General features: G+C 39.3%; 1 protein-coding gene across 6 annotated transcripts in view; it reads right to left on the reverse strand.

The window, feature by feature from the left end:
- The window catches only part of LOC138041522 (RNA-binding motif, single-stranded-interacting protein 2-like), a 66,131-nt gene that overhangs the window by 32,691 nt on the left and 15,940 nt on the right, over window positions 1–17,500 (reverse strand). For 2 of the 6 annotated variants that reach the window (XM_068887505.1, XM_068887473.1), the window contains one exon: window positions 3,114–3,416. In XM_068887505.1, the coding sequence (XP_068743606.1) occupies window positions 3,114–3,359 (246 nt within the window). In that variant the 5' untranslated portion in view covers window positions 3,360–3,416. Of the gene's footprint in view, window positions 1–3,113; window positions 3,417–3,760; window positions 3,961–11,434; window positions 11,621–15,424; window positions 15,571–17,500 lie in introns of those variants that run through there. The other 4 variants (XM_068887560.1, XM_068887366.1, XM_068887295.1 and 1 more) reach the window with 4 other exon arrangements.

A 17,500-nucleotide genomic window follows, 5' to 3' on the forward strand; every position in this document is an offset into this window, starting at 1 on the left:
AGCAACTATCTTGACAGACAATCATTTTACATGGAATTACTATAGCAAAAGGTAATTCATTTAAGGTTCATGTATAGGAGGCTAAGTCTCTGCTGGATACCACCCACCTCTTAAAGGAAGTTTGCTGTTTAAAATAATGTAATTTCCAATTAAGAAATAGTCAATTGCAGTGTCAGAGAACAATAACTTTCTTTGTTTTATTGCAACCAATGGACTCTCAGGGAGCGCTCAACTCTCATACTATTCTCTTAAATCAGTTGAGGACTTAAGGAGAGATTCATCCTTTTATTGCTACTGCTCTGTTTTCCTATGATCAACGAATGACCATACACGTCAGGCAACTTCATTAAATGAACAGTATATTTCAATGATGGCAGTATATTCAAAAGTATTGGTTTCTTTGGTGTTTATAAATGCAATACATTATATTACAGCTCGCTTACTGTGGGGGTACGAACTCGCTAAGTCGCTCTTTGAAGAGTTGAGCACTCTTTGAGAATCCCTTCCCCGCAAAAAAAAAAAAAAATTATATCTACATATTTATATATTTATATATAAAGGTATATATGTATATGTATATATATATAGATAGATAAGTAAATTTGCTACTCTGAGTTTCATGCTTCTTGGAGCCTGACAATGCTTTGATTCATTTCGGTTTATGTATTGTGATAGCCATTGACTAATGAATAAAAACTTGTTCAAGAAGCCTCTTCAAAGGTTGTGCATTACTTTTTGGGAACAGAAGGTAAAAGGGGATTATGGACAAAAAAAAACACAAGGGCACATTATTGTTCAAGGGTTTTCGCCTGAATCGGTGAATTATATATTTTCACCAAAAGGTTAAAACTTGATATCTGATATTTATTGACATGACTTATTACTGCGAATTCCACTTTCTTTGCTTCCAAGTCTTCCGATTTATTGGTAAAAACCGTGGTAAAACCGAAACGAAACATTGCCAAATGCATCAGGGAGCAATTTCCTACAAAGAGTGTCATTTTATACCGAAACTCTCGTCCTAGGACTGTTATTGCCACGGCTAAATTAAATTATCACGGACATCTAGATTTGCGACCTAATGTTTTTCCCGCGAGTTTTGCGCACCAAAAAATGCAGCAATACTGAAACTGACAAATGCGACTGGCATCGTAGATAACACTCGCAAATAAAGTGTCTCTTCGTTGGTTTCGGGCTCATTTTTGGTTGTATATGGAGAAGTTTCTCCAAAGCAAATGTGCGAGTCACCCTCTCGAGAAACTGCTAATATTAGATCAACGATGTGGGAAAACCACTTTCACATCTACATGAAGAGAAACATATTAATGTAGGTAGTTTTCGTTTTAATGATCAGGCATTAACTGGAAAGAAATCTGGATGTACAGCTAAGAATAGCACTCTAAGATCACTTATTAGCATTCCTTTGTTCAGAGATACTGAAGTTATTTCGGTTAGAAACTGGTTTCAACTGCTAGAAAAAACATCTTTCCAAGTTCTCTCTAGCTAATTCTAAGCGACAACCTCGTATGCGTTTTGCGTCAATCACTCTAAAAGAGATTCCCGTGCTTTGGCGAGATTTTAACGTGAGGAAGGATTTTCGTGACCAAACCAAGCCAGCGATGGTTTGTTTACAAAACACGATGTACAAGATGTTCGGTTTGAACGCAATTTGCAGTCAATTAGTCGTTTCGTATAATGCTGATGCATTTGCAACTTATTGGATGGCAGTTTTTTTTCCAAGTCACGGCATAACATGGATTTCTTTCAAATCCCTGAAAGACAAACTTCACACATCTGCCCCTCCAACAAAAGCTGGCGGTAAAGATAAAAGAGCCGTTAACGTTCACCAAAACTGAGAGCTGCGATTCACTAGTAAATTTGCATTCGTGGGTATCTTCGTTGATGGCCTTTATGAGTCACGCATCTATCGCGCGTACCTCTTTTCCCCTGCCGTTCGTCCTCGACTTCCGTCATAAAAAGCGAATTTATGGTCTCTTATGCGGGGCTCGTCGAGTGCTTCAACAGCCGCCAAGAATGCGTTCTTGTTCCTAGCGAGATATACGTCCGTAATTTTAAATTTATATGCTGGCGCACTCGACGATATCAATCGCTTCGTAAATTATCACCGCCAAAAAGAAAAATAGAGCTTCTACTGAAGTAAGAGGGCTTTGATTTAACATCATAAATCCAGTGTGTAAAATCAGAGCGCAGTGCATTTGCTTCTGCACATAAGGTACTGTACTTATCGTGGATATTTTTGGCCGTCAACTTATGTTTTAACTCAATAAGTGGTTCGAATAATCGATCAGAGCTACAGAAGCGCCGCCGAAACATCCAAATCACGCGAATTTTAAGCCTTTTCCAAACAGGTGAGACCTGGTTTTGAATTTTACATTTCTTACTTTGAAAGAAGAACACGCTACTAAATCTCGGAATTATCCCCTTAAACTGATGGGAAGTGCGTACACTGAGAAATTAGCTTTTTTCATTCAACCATGAAAGGTAACCGAAGGTTCAACCAGATCGATTCATGCAATCTCGAATATCTGTGCAATGAAGAGTAAACGCTTTGCTTTCAACTTTCTTAATGTAATGGATGAAGTTGTTTTTCAATGATTTCACGAATAAAGAACATGATATTTAAAACTGAATTTCACAGTTCGATATCATTGCATCGGCGATTCAAGAAAGATATAAAAGCTTTCAACGACTATTTGTTTCGCACAAAAGAACCAATGCAACAATACCCATGTACTTGTAAAATAGATTCAGTCTCGCAAATAAACTACAGCGCAGAAAAATACGGCAACGAACTAATCAGAAAACAGCCTTGGAATTTTGATTACGAGCTTGTGTATAACTGACACCGAAAACTTGGGAATGTCGAGAATTTGAAGGTAATCCCGGCGGACGTAACACGCGAACAAAAACCAACAAACATCGCGTAACTTTCATTATTCATGACCCTTGCTATAAACACGAACTTTTCCAAAACACTAAGAAACGGCCATACTTTGGCTTTTTTGAAGCGCATCTACGGCAGAAACTGGCAGCCGTCACATGACGCCGTCATTTCCGCGGATGTGTTATGTTACGATAATAATCCGAGGTACCTTTTTGTCATCTCTTTCTTGTCCGTTTTTGTTGCGATTTTCTGCGTCCGCTGATTGCGTTTCCTTTTCTTCGAGTGCTTCACTTGGTAGCTCTCGGTTTGCGTGATCAGGCGGTGTTCCTGGATCGTGCGAAGCATGTGAGCCGTGCGACTCACTGTCTTTGGCAGCGTGCGTGCGTTCGTTGTTGCCTGTTCGATCGGTTGTCATCGTTCCTGTCTCTACAACCTGAGCTAATGAATCGCTCATTATACGCCAACAATCCTACCAGTGATCGGAGACCTCCTCATACCAGTCGCCCTGAATCTGAAAGAAGGAAAGAATTAAAACAAAACACCAATGAACATAATCGAAATCGGAACAAATCGCGTTCACTGTACTGTACAAGCGGTCCCGTGTTATTAACATGTCTTATAAATGAGGCTCATGCTACTGACATCGAGCACTTCTCCAGGGTGCATTCATTAGGAGTCATCGCGTAACTCTCAAAAGCCTCTGTACGTGTGCTGTAGCGACTCGATTTGCTCAATGTGCATTTCTCATTTAAGAAATTCACGCTGTAGTGAACCCAACAGCCAGTCCTACCAAACGTAAACAAAACACACGTGGCGACATATTCGCTAGCACTCGACGAATATAACAGCACATACTAAGATTGCTTCTTTTTTGTAGTGTATGACACGGCCGATTCTTTACCGGTGTGAGGCAATGCCTGCTGCTTGCACATGAAATCGGTGGCGCCAAAGCTACCACCATGCAGGTATGCCGTGACACAGTTTCCCGCCACACACGCTGTGTACACTGCCTACGCTAACCTCTCAACTTCAACTACATGCGAACCCTTCTTTTCGTGAACTCGCCAAAATCACAATTGAATTAATTTCAAAGTTTTATTTGACGTCTTTCACGTGACCTCCCTCCACCAATGAACAACTCGGCGGGAAAGCTTTCCAGCGGGAACCCCTAATCGGTAAATCATTTATCGTAAAGCACTCTAGCGCCAGCGAGACGGCAACCCCGCCGGCTACGATCCCGGGAAAACGTAAACTATCGCGGGATGCGCGTTTCTGCCATTGTGCGAGGGAAATGGCTTTGGAAGAGCTAGACACATCTTGCTGTGTTTTCCTTGGCTCCGCAGAGTACATAACTAACAACAGATAATGCTAAGCCTGTCAAATGTCACATATATTTTTTGACAAGCTCTTGGCCAATGGCATGGCCGCTATCGGTTTGTTTGCATGTAACAGAAGACAAATGGATCACAGGAGCAAGATCTTTACACAACCGGCCGGTTTGGCTACTGTGGAAAATAGTTACGCGAAGTTGCCGTCAGTAACATCCTTGGGATAGAAATTAGGCAGTCAGTGACTTCACACTTTCCTTAACTTCCTCACACACCCGTTAAAATAGCGTTGATTGTGTGAATTTTTGTTTCGTAAACTACAATAGCGGCTGGCTTATTGTTACTTCACTTGAGTTTTGGAACCTTCTCAAAATAAAGAGATTCGCCTCAAGCAATGATGGACCACGTCCAATTAACCAATTAATCGAATTTTGTGCTCCTGTTCCGTTTCATTTCAAGAAAAAGCAAGCAACGTAGTGAAGCCATTCAACTCTGCAGCCAATCGATGAATTTCTTTAGTTTCGATCTTTCAAGGTGAATGTTTCTTGACACAAAGGTTAATGACAGTGAAAGGACTAAACTGTACGTGAGCGTGTAAAGGACAGGTAAATAAATGCAAAATTGGACAAGAGTATAAAGCAAAGGGAGAGAGAGAGAAAGAAATTTCCTTCCTGTAGATAATTGTGATTTAGTTCTCAAGTTATTCTATCACCACACTAACTTTGAGAGACGTGACAATCCAAGAAGCTTAAAATAGGTGACCTTAAGTTTTACCTGTTCTTCACAGCAGCGGAGCTAAAATTTCAACCGCAGCGTCTCGAGAAAACAGCAGGAAAGCGAAAAACAGTATGTGGCAAGTAAGACTGTCAAGCCGCTAGATTGCAGAAAGAACAATGCGAGACCCTCGAGAATATCTTGCTACGCCACGGTGATTTGTTAAATAATTGATGCAAGGTTGCCTTTGAAATCGATTGATTTTCATTTACCACCATATTGACATGCATTAAATATTTGTCAAGTTGTTCTTGGAAACCGGGAGAAGGCGTGTATTCAACGAACTTAACTTGAATTTAAAAGCAATAATCGTCGGTCTGAAAAAAGGAGGTCGAACCAATTGGGTTAACTATATAGGAATGTGGAAAAGCCAGCAACTTCCTTCAAATCGTAAGTTAGAAAAATCGCTTTGTTATATTAAGATTCCGTGCGAATTTCCATGTAATTTGGCAACTTCTTGTGTAAATGTTCTCCTCTTAAGTCCTCCCTAAACTAAACTCTTCAAGTGATTTTAGACAACAGAAAATCAAATCACCTTCCGTCAGAACAATTTTATTGAAAAAGTTGATTCGTACATAACTGTTGCTATGCTCGTTTTTTATTCTTACCATCAGAGTAAAAAGGCAAAACATTCATAAAACCAAGCTTGTATTTAATCGTTTTGTTTCTAAACAAACAAAACCATCGGAAAGTTGTATCCAAAAATCAAAATTGATACCAATAGTTATTCTGTTAACATTTTTTTTTAAACAGATAACTTACAGCGGATTATGTGACGATTATGTCCTAGTGCTACCAAAGCTCACGCCAAAAGGATTAAGCTTTTTCTGGAAAATGAATACTTGGTACTTATCTCACAACACAATCGAATTTTACTTTACGGAAAAGAAGCCATTGATGTCATCATGGAACGAGTTTCATTCTTGTTAACCATTTTTGCACGTGAATAAAACAAAATTAGCGCAGAAAATCACGACTTTAATTACACGTAGTCTTGACAATTTGAGTCCACATTTCAATTGGCAATTTTTAAAATAACATGAGCCCTTTCTGAACTCAGTATGTTTCACCCAAAGAGTACAGCGATAGACTTTTAGGGGCTATCTCAGTGTTCCAATTGGCTCGATTTGAAAATCCAGTTATCCGCTTTCATGTTGAAGAACGTGAACGTTAAATCTAATACTATTTCCACTCAAACATCCTGGAACAAACGTTAACTTTGTACACGACACACAATATATTTTAATAATGCAAGAAACCAAGGGGCCAGCCTTGCTCAAGGAGAGGGTCTCGGTGTTGAAATAGAATCCTGACTGAGTAAGGAGCAGTAAGTTTTATGTCAGAAATGGGTGTTTAACTATTCTAACTTGCTGTAAGGAAACAAATAACTTATTTGTAAGTACCGGAACTGGCTGCTGAGCTTTACTGGCAAAAACACAAAGGCTTCTGCAACATAGCAACAAGCAACAGCGTCTTTTCTCCACTTTATTTATCTTCCACTGAACCACTTGCGGTTAACGTCGATTTTAGGACCTCATATTCACCTCCAGAAAATTGCATTGCAATGGGAGATGGCATGCTTATAGAAAGGGTATTTTTCAAACAGAATCAGAATGGTTGGATCAGCCATGTTCAGTATATATTTTTACAAAAACTCTCTCACAGGCTTCGAGCTCAGAATCACGGGTGATTAAAAAAAAATTGAGTGAAGGAACATCTATTTTAGTTGCCAGTTAGAGCGAAAATACCAAATAGCAAACGTGAACCGAATCTATTGTTGGGTCCTTGTGTATTAAGAGATTCAAATGTAATGACTCAACCGCACTGTTCATTATCAATTTACCTTTTAAACATTTTCAGTGCATAGACAAACTTTTAGAGCCGTTCTTTCCACTGATTTGTCTAGGGTAGTTTTCAGCCTACAACTGAAGGCTAAATACACAATGGACTTTTCAGCTACACATGTAATACTTTATTTGTATAAAAAATGTAATCAAGCTAGCCCCAGCAACTCTAACTGATGTCTTCTCATAGAAGGCATAACAATACACCGTCAGAATTAAAGCGCGACAGAGACCTATTAAACTCAAGTGAAATACATGATTAAGCTAAGGAAATTTTAAGCTATCGCTGATTGATAACTATATAAACAGCTATCGAATACGAACTTAGCTAATTCAAGGATATACATCACGACATGGACCAGTTAATTTTTATAGTATTTCTTACACATCGATTCTTAGTAAAAACAGAATGTCACATAACGCTACTCTATTCTGTGGGCTGTGCGAGTTTTAGAACACAACGAGCAAACCTTCCGGGAAGTAAATGCTACCAAAGAGTACCTTGCTATTCAATGATCTACCAAAATCAAGCTATTTTTAGGCTCTGCCAGAAAATGTTGGGCTCTAATTGAACATGCTACGTGGAAACGAAAGCAGTGCCTCCTGTTGGCTTTACAACATGATGTACGAAACCAAATAGACCTAAATTCAATGTTAGGTTTCGCGGATACAAGCACACACCTTTGCACGCCACATCACAATAAAATGCTTGTAACAGATCACCTTAAGTTTCTATGTGCTTGGCGATTTTTTAGATGAGGTTTTTTCCACGCCATTGGTCATTTAATGTCACTTGAAATTCGCTTCAGTTCAAAGTTTTCGGATTTGCACACTTTGCTACGCAGTCAATGAATTCGTTCTAAACAATGATGAATTCGTAGTACAGATAAAAGCCACTGCTGCAGCGTTATCTCTCTGAAAGTTATCTCTCTGCAATGTTTCGCGATGCGTTTATACCTTCTTGTTCGATCGGTTGTGCATCCCTAAAGAGTCCCTCTGAGAAACAAAAGATCAGCGTTATCGCTGTATCCTATGTTACAATGTTTAAGGGCATTCAGGATATTTTGTTAGTGAACGATATCACAGCCAGTCATCTTCTTTAGCATCCACAAATTCATCGTATCCTCCAAATGCACCACTCCCTTTCTCTTCCGCCATGTGATGTTTGATCATTGTTGTTGATTCTGTCTTTACCAAATTCAAGTTAATCGTAGGCGTTTTCTTAGGCCTAATAGCTCAAGAAGAACTCCCTGAGCCACGTGGTAAGATTTGAAACCAAGCAGCATTGAAATCTTCAAATCAAAATGACTAGACTAGAAACAAATAAGATATTTACGAATAACCGCCAGTTTTAGTGTTTACCTGGAGCAAAAGGGATGAATACTGAAATATCGTGCAATAAAAATGATACGTGACTTCTGTTCTGAAGAATCCCCTTTCTATATAACTTAGTTATCGCGAGTCATTGTACAGTCCACTCTAGAATACTGATGAAACTGACGAACTCTTCCGTGATTAGACGGGATCACTGAATACGTTGATACTCGAGAGCTAAATATAGGCTAATAATTTAACGTCTGATAACTGCCGTGTGCTTATAGCTTTCACCTGATATTGTTTTCTGGCTAGCCTTAAGGAAAAACATTCATCATAAACAAGAATTATCTCTAGGCACAGTAAATTGATAGAAACCATTAGTTCGCACGATCAGAAAAAAAGTAAAAGTCCACCGGCGGATCGGGTGTTAAAAGAGACCTTTTAGAATCAACAGTCCACCAAAACATGTTAAAAATAGACCTAATTGTTGAACGCTGTATTATGTTTGCGTTGCTGTTGCTCTTGTATGCAACGTTGAACGGTATCCCCACTGCATGAAGTAACAATGAGGTTGAAGAAAGTCACACTAAAGAAAGTGTTCATCTATTGCATGGAAGCTCCTAAACTAGACAAAAATTGTTCCTTGTTTCAACAGACAACCGAACTGAACGAGAACAACTTAATTTGTATTCACTTAGGGCCAATTGATCAAACATCGAAAAGAAAAAAAATCCAGGTGTGTAACTGAAGTAATTATCGAAATGAAAAAGCTGCCAATATTCTTTTACATCTTTCTTTTCAACTAAACATACACTTACTTAGTATCACAATCTTTGTAACAGCTATCAGCGCGTTCAAAGCGCGATGCAAAGGCCGCGGCATACTGTATCCAGTAGATAGGTTAGTTCATACCTATAGTGTGTAAAATACCCTACATATATATAATTTACTTTGGTTAACATACGTCACCTTACAACTTCCTAATGCAGAATGAAGGCAGAGTGTTATTGCTTTACCTAAAAAGATCATAGGGTGCTGTAGAAATCGCGGCTTCAAGTATATTCAGTAAAACTACTGAATGGCGTCGGACTAAGTTGTCCTCGTTTTAGGCCACTGAAGCAAAATCAGTTTATGAAGTTCAAGCAGTTTCAAAAAAGTTTAAACGACTGAAATAATATCACCATTTGTCTTTTTCAACGTGAGGCAAGTTGCGAAATAATTATTATAGAAAGCTTGCTGTTGTTGTTCATAATGAATGAAGTTTGTGTGCACAAGGAAGATTTCGCCCTTTCACCTAGATCTCCTTTATAAACCAATCTAACGCTGGATTATCTGAACAAAACAACATAAAGGTTTGTAACGAAACTAAAGAAAACGAAGCAGTTGATAAATACGCAGATGACAACATCATAGCAGTAAAGAAATGTTCTATAGGCTTTTAGGCCGCAGTTGAACAAGGGTGAATTTCAAGTTGTTATTCCGGATGGGTCTGAACACAGCAGTTGATTTCCGTAAATACACGTCAGTATAACTTGCCATCAATGTGCACACAATTGGCAAATGGATCAGTGAGTTAAGGTGAACTTATCTTGCCGTCAAGTATACCTGCACTCCACAAATACAGACAAATAATATGACCATTTGTCTTTTTCAACGTGAGGCATGTTGCGAAATAATTATTATACTGAGAAACCTTGCTGTTGTTCTTCACAATGAATGAAGTTTATGTGCACAAGGAAGATTTCGCCCTTTCACCTAGATCTCCTTTATAAACCAATCTAACGCTTGATTATCGGAACAAAACAACATAAAGGTTCATAACGAAACTAAAGAAAACGAAACAGTTGATAAATACGCAGATGACAACATCAAAGCAGTAAAGAAATGTTCTGTCGGCTTTTAGGCCGCAGTTGAACAAAGGTTGAACTTCAAGTTTTTATTCCGGATGGGTCTGAATACAGCAGTTGATTGCCGTAAATACACGTCAGTATAACTTACTATCAATGTGCACACAATTGGCAAATGGATCAGTGAGTTAAGGTGAACTTATCTTGCCGTCAAGTATACCTGCACTCTACAATTCGAGTAAAGATAATCTATGAAACGGCATATACTTGCGGAATTTTCCGTAAAATTCGCGATGTAGGGAGCACCTTCCCTTGGAAACGCCATAGAAATGGACAGACAGTTACAACGTGCACGTTGTTAAAGATATCTAACATCGAATATATAATTTGAACTTCTCAGTATTTCCCACCCAAAATCCAAAAAATGACTGAGTTAACCAACCACAAAAGGCTCATAGATAGCTATACACACGCTCACCTAGATTCTAAATACTCTATCAAAATTAACAGAAAATGAAAACAAACTTCGAGAACTGTTGTAATTCAAGTTATTAAGCCTACCCAGATGGGTTTTTTTTCCAAAACTTAATTAAGGAAACAGTTTGAACCTATGGGGTGTACAAGAACTTTAACCTAAACCCTTCAAGGAAAAGATATCAGTCAGAAGTCAGTAAACAACTACGTGATGTCTACCGTAACGAGTGTAACGGTTACTGAGCTTTCACGGTTCTCCTGTATAGTATTTGAAGCTATTGTAGTAATCGGCAAGGTGTAGGAAGCACTCGTATTCTTTCATTTTCCCGAGTGAGGTCCAGTCAGTCGATGGATGAATTCACCACACAGTTTTCAGTGATAAATCAACAGGTAGCCATTTATGAACTTACGCTTTGTTGTAGAGGTCAACATACCACGAAACAGACTGATAGGAAACGGGCAACAGAGCTCCGTGCTTCAAAATCATTTTATTTTATTCTTTTTCTACGACCCAAGAACGTGAGATCTGGAACAACTAAAAACACTTTTGAAGGGTAGGAAAATAGCAAACACATAGTCATCGATAGTCTAACAGATAACTACATCATGGTAAAAAACTATCCACCTTCAGTTATCCACCTTGAATCATCGTCACTTTCGTATATATGGCCCATCACAAAGAGCATCCAACTTCGACTGCCAGTGGTGATCTAACTTTTAAAAGATTTCAGATACCGAAAATGAATAGGAACATGCATGATAGGCGATAGACCAATCGAACCCCGAAATTCCACACCCATGCACTTCATGACTTATCTAATCATGGGTTAACAGAAACAGACTTAAGATTAACTACAGAATCTATGCCCGGAAGTTTGCATTGGAACATAATCAACTTCGAGAACGGCGGTCAACTGAATGTGTTTCACATAATGGTTTTCAAACCTTGAACTGTGAGAAAGATTCAATCATCTTCAAACTGACGTACTTCTTCCTCGAAAAAATCCTTCATGTGATTCGCTCAACGAACTCATTCAGGCTGGTGACACCGCGTACTTGTTGACCAGCACTGATGTCGGTGGTAGCTTACCAAGAGGTTGAAGCTTGTTGAACAGCACATAGAGCGATCAACTGAAATAAGCATTGACAGCTTTAAGATAATTCACAAGGCATATACTGGAGACCGCAGACTCGTTCGTTGACAAATCAAGATCATTGCGCCCCGGAGCACCAAAGTGCTACTCCAATGCATTATCTACAGACCTATTCGTTTAGTCTTAAGGTAGATTTATTTATCTCATAGTGTCTTATTAAATCAGCGCGAAAGAAAGCCTGATCACATATTTGATTAGAGTTGTCTAGGAAAAGAATAAGCCGGAAGATACCCCACATTGTCTCTGGCTAGACAATCCAGTCACAGGCTTGTCACCCAAAAAGGACACGCAAAAGATTTTGATTACAACCTTATTTACCACGAACCTCCTTTGCATGTCATTAAATTAATCTTCGAGCATTTGGACCAGTGTGTGTCATTTTGTACACTCCGGTGCACATTAAACGAGCTCTAAAATCTTTTCAAAAAATCTAAGTATCTGAAGTTAACTTAAATCATCGTTAAAACAAGTTGAGACCGTCTCAAACCCACATGTTGCAAATTAACAATCCACTTGGGGACTATTTCATTAAAGGTATTTCTCGCTTTCATGGAGCTTATTCTAGTTCAGTTTTCGGTAAAACAGAGCGTCTAGCATTCTACTGACTGTTATTTCACCTAAAATACAGTATTGTTGTACTGACGAAGAGAATGCTTTGGTTAATGGTCGATTTATTGTAAGCCTAATGTTTGAATACCCGTATTGTATGATTTGCCACAACGCTAAGGATAAGTACGAAAAATATTTGCTTGTGAATTTGTAGTAATGCGTGTAGTTCAAATGATGTGAGTTGATTAGGGGTTCTCGAATCGAGCCATAAGAATAACACAAAACCTATCAGTGAACCAAGCTATGTGAACTAATAAGAGACCTTATATAGAGTGGATCTCATCTTAACCTTAGACATATAAATGTTGAGTCGTTACAGATGATCATCAAACAATGGTAACAAACCAGAGTATGCAACGCATAGCTTTCCCACATTTTCAATGGCGCGATTTCCAAAAGTAAAATGTCCTAAAGGATTTCAATAAAGCACATGCAGCAATTCCACATTTAACATCAAATGAATGGAACTACGAATGAGCTGCTCCTTAAAAGTGAGACAACGTCAGTTGCATGGTGTACCGCAAACAAGACGAGATAAATACAAGGCACTTCTATAAAGCACAAGTTGAAAGCTAGAACATTTGTAGACTTCTCTAACAGGAAACAATGTCTAAGTATGTATATGGAGTGAATTTAGTGATTGCAGTTGATGTTCCCGGCGTATCTTCCATCAACAAGAATCATTAAAGCTTGCAAGGTACGGAAATGACACTGATATCAAAACAACTTCTGGTGATGAAATACGCACCTTCAAAAACAAAGTGAAAGAGTTGGAAATTCGTAACTAAGAGTATCTTTACTATGAAATAAATCGGCAAGCATGACGTTTGTCGTTTTTCTTCCATTTAGCTTTCGAATAAAGAGAAGTTATTTGTGTACATGAAAACTACTGTATTTGTAGTTACAATCCGGCGAGAGAGGTATGATTACACATCTCCTTAGACTGACTTCTAGTAGCTTGTCAATGATTTCTAAAATTCTCGATCGATCAAACCTAATTTTTCGTCGGTGATTTTCTCTGCTGTTTGACAGTTTTTCCCATAAGATAAAGATATAGGCAGGAAATCCAAGGTTTTTTATTATTATTTAAGTTGTGAAAAACCCTTGACCAGTATTTACACTCAAGCTGGGTTCATCTTCTGAGAGGCACTTCCACAAAAGTACATTGCGATTCAATGCGATACTGTCATTTTACATAGTAATGCTAAGGTTTCTGACTCTAGGTTCTTTGGAGCAGAGAGGTCCAAGTTGATGATTGATTTGACTGCAGTAACCTTTCACTAACTCGACTCTTTGAGGCAAAAAGCTGGTTAAAACTTCAAACTTTGCAACTGAATATTCCGCTCCAAGACTAGTTGTTCATACAAGCTCTCATCTCAGAGAGGTTCCTCAAGGTTTAATTGCAAAACTCGCGTAACATTGATACAGTTTGGAAACGCCTGCTAGCAATGAATGTGGGAAAAATCACCCACGGGAGACTGTTCTTAACAATTCGTTTCTTTCCTCGCTCGCAAATAAGTACATAGTGTACACATTCTCATCACGGAATCGGCAATAGGCACTTGCCCTCTGAGAAACAACACTTTGGCGACAGTTCAATATGTTCTGCGGAAAAAGGAAAAAGTAGAGATCCTTTGGAATCGTGCACAGCTGCTAAGCACCTTTTTGGGAGACTTTTCGAACGAACGTGGGCCGTGTAATGATATGTCAGAAAGAAACCTTGTTGCACTCACGCAATCAGTGCATCCCAAATATTACCTTTAGTTTCGCGTTGTCTGTTTTGTTTTTGTATCCAACGAAAAGAACCTTTTCTTCCTCGCTTTTTTTCTAGAAAACAAGCGCCGGAAAATAATTCGTGCTCTTTCTCTGCAATGAATGCTAAAGATTAATCGATTCAAGAGCCAGCTAAGAAAGCCCGGTAAAATCACAAGACCGCCCATAGATTACCGCAGATGATGGTAGCAAAGAGTGATTTGTACTCAAAGAACGTATGCCATGAATCTCGTTGACTTTTCCACCTAAATCGTTTGCATTTATTGTAGACCCGTTTGTTCACACTTTCAAGCAAACACCAAGCAAGTCGCGTGGTCTCTGACAACGTGAGCGAGATGAAGAACAATAGCACTGAAACCACGAAACCGTGACAGGGAACTAAGCTCAGAATTTCCACCAAATTTACCTAAACAAACTCTAAATCGCCACTTTTGAGCTGGTGCGAGAGACGGCCAAACAACTGGGTAAGCCTTCAAACCGTAGGGCGAAAAAGAATTTAGCGCGATTACGTATGTAAGCTGTAAGGTTAACATATTTGTTTTTGCATGTAGTTGCATTCTAATCATATTTGGCTAACATAAGTAGCGTCCTCGGGTCGGAGTAAACACGTTGTTAAATCCCGACCACTTCGTAAAGTGACTACATCAAGGTACACCGTAAACTCCGGAAAGAGAGTCCTTTTCGATCGTCAGGTTTGAATTTTTTTCGCGCGGAAAACGGAAATGTATTAATTGGGAGGGCTAATAACAACCACGGTCACGCTATGTTCTGTGATAAGGTTGAAAACCTCTTCTCGTTGATTGCTTTCTGCGCCTCGCGTGCATCCTTCGACTCAACTCGTTTGCCTGCTAGCAAGTTGAGTTGATAAGAAGCTGAGTAGTCTACATAGAGCCAAACAATACAACTGAGCAGAAAAACGAAGGGAGAAAGGCATTCTTAATGTATGCTTGCAACCTTAATCGGCGTCAAAACAGTCCTGTTCATGTCCTTTGAAAAATCCCCAGATAAAATGTAAAACTGATTTTCTTTCAATAAAACGCCTCAAGTCTTTGGGGCATCAATGCCCAACGCAACGGTGCAAATGCTCTTACGCTGGCAGTTGTAAATTAGCAAAATTTTAAAAATCTCTTTTTTTCGCAACAAAGAGAACCGAATCGTTTTTAAATCGCAAGCAGCCGGTACATCAAGACCTGGGATCGTCAAATTCGATGCGTCTCTTTTTGGGTCAGTAGAAGCGACAAGTTGATCGATACAAGCAAAAGCCCAAAAATCTGGGTAAAAAGGCCCATAGTTCGTGGCTTTGAATAAACGGGACGAGGCTCTACTAACTGTTGGACAATGCCAGAGCGCTGTACTCACGCAATACGTCGGAGCAATAAACTACAAACACTCATTTTACCTGAAAGGTTTGTCTACCTAGCGTAGAGTCACTGCAATGCCAGGCAGTCTGCTATGCTTCAGCAGTGAAGGAGTACAAGGCAAGGAAGTCGGCAAGAAAGGTTTTCAGTCAGGCTCATAAAAATTCACACCATTGAATGATTGCACTCAATGAAGAGAGGGAGAGAGGTCTGTCGATCAAGCATGCGCGCGAGATTTTAAACCACGTGTTCTGTTCGATGGCAACCGCGCGGTGATCGATTTCATTGAAAATGGACCTAGATTTAACACACGCTTAATAAAAATATCGATGACATACTCTGGGTTGTGTTTTAAGACAGTTTTTGCTAAGAGAATATTTCTTTTACTCCACTCACATGTAAACGATTGGTTTGCTAATTTATAAACCGATATTTGCCCGTGCGGTCATAGCCCCGTTAAGAAGGGAGAAGGTTGAATTAGTAAACATTGTTGTAAAAGACGTAACGGTTAATATAAGGGTAAAATACTGGTCTTGCTGAGAACACAATGAGTGAATTAGTTGCCTTTAATCGTTTTTATTTTCAGGAAAGTTGGTCTGCATAACAAAATTTCCTAGTCACGCAAAAACCCAAGAATCTACTGTAATGATAGGTAAAAGTGCAACTTTTTACTACAAAGCATTGATGAACAGTGAGGCAAAATGTCGGCACTTTAAAAAGTATAAAAGTATTTACAGATGAATAGAAAGACATGTTTGAGAGAGTTGATCTTTGAAGAGCTACTTAGACGGAGGAAAACGGCCAAAAACTCGAAAAACGAGAAACGCTCGATGGTCAATTTATTATACTAAATACTCTCAGGTTGTGTCGACATTTTTTCCTCTCTTAGCTTCATATGAGAGAAAATAATGATTTCTTTGTGCGCAGGGGGACGCGGATATCAGATTGAGGTAAATCGCATTAACAAGCGAAAGGGCTTTTACTAAAATATATATGTGTGAAGAAACCGACCGAGGAAAAATAAGTTTATAGGTTGAGTTGCAGTTAATTAATTTCATTGACCTTTGCAAAGGACAAACAACAATAGTATAACCGGAAAAACACGCGAAGAATGCCACAATACAATTAATGCGTAACCCGACTCTTAAGACAGGTATGTTAGCTATTTCAAACCTCCATTCTTTTGGTAGCGGCTTATGCCGCTGGAATTTTAAGTCTCCGTCAAGAAGTTGCGGGCGGGTGTAGATGCGGTGTCGGGTGAGACACGGACACGTCGACACGGCATTTTCCTTTGGATGGCTCTGCACTGTGGGTGGGGGGTATTATTGGGTGTGTTGCTTAACTGTCTGTCCGACTGTCTGCCAAGTTGGCTTGCTGGTGTCCAAGGTCATCGACGCAAGTCAACATCAAAGAACGACCGATGACTGAATTAAATAAAGTCGACGAATGGGAATGGAGAATGAGGAACGGAGATTTTCTGAACGGGGAATCTCTAAGCCAACGGGGAATCCTTAAGCCTGGGAATATGTTTTAGATCTTGGCTTGCTTATTGAAAGTATGTGTAAAGTTCCGAGCTTTTTCGCTATACTTTTCGGCGAGCTTTTGTTTTGGTTGTTATTGTGTGACATAAGTTAACAACAATGTCTTCGCAATAACAAAACCTCCACACCTTGCAGACCTTCCTTTTTTGTTTTGTTTTTTTGCTCTATTTGTTGTAGCTGGTTAGTATATATTGGGAGCCATACAGCTGATCATGTGGACCTGCTGTAATTTTACACTTACACTCCAAGGCCAGACCACAATAACGGGGACGACGTCCGTTACAATAGTTGCGAGACTGGGCCTAAGGTTTATAGTCCTTTTCCCATATAGGCGAACAGTCCCTTCATATATCAATGGAGCGGCCCGCTTTACTGAGGCAATCGTGTTTTGTCACGCAAACGGTCTTTTTATTCGTTTGCTTTTCAAAACACGACTACATCAGAAAAGCGGGCCGCTCCACTGATTTATGAAGGGACTGCTCGCAATCTATATCCGAGAAGACATGACAGTCGTGCCATTTGTAGATGGGATTACAAAGGAAGCACTTTCTACTTAGTTATTTCAAGACCCTTGGT

The sequence above is a fragment of the Montipora capricornis genome, chromosome 1 (assembly GCF_036669925.1).
Source record: "Montipora capricornis isolate CH-2021 chromosome 1, ASM3666992v2, whole genome shotgun sequence".
In the NCBI taxonomy this organism is placed as follows: Eukaryota; Metazoa; Cnidaria; class Anthozoa; order Scleractinia; family Acroporidae; genus Montipora; species Montipora capricornis.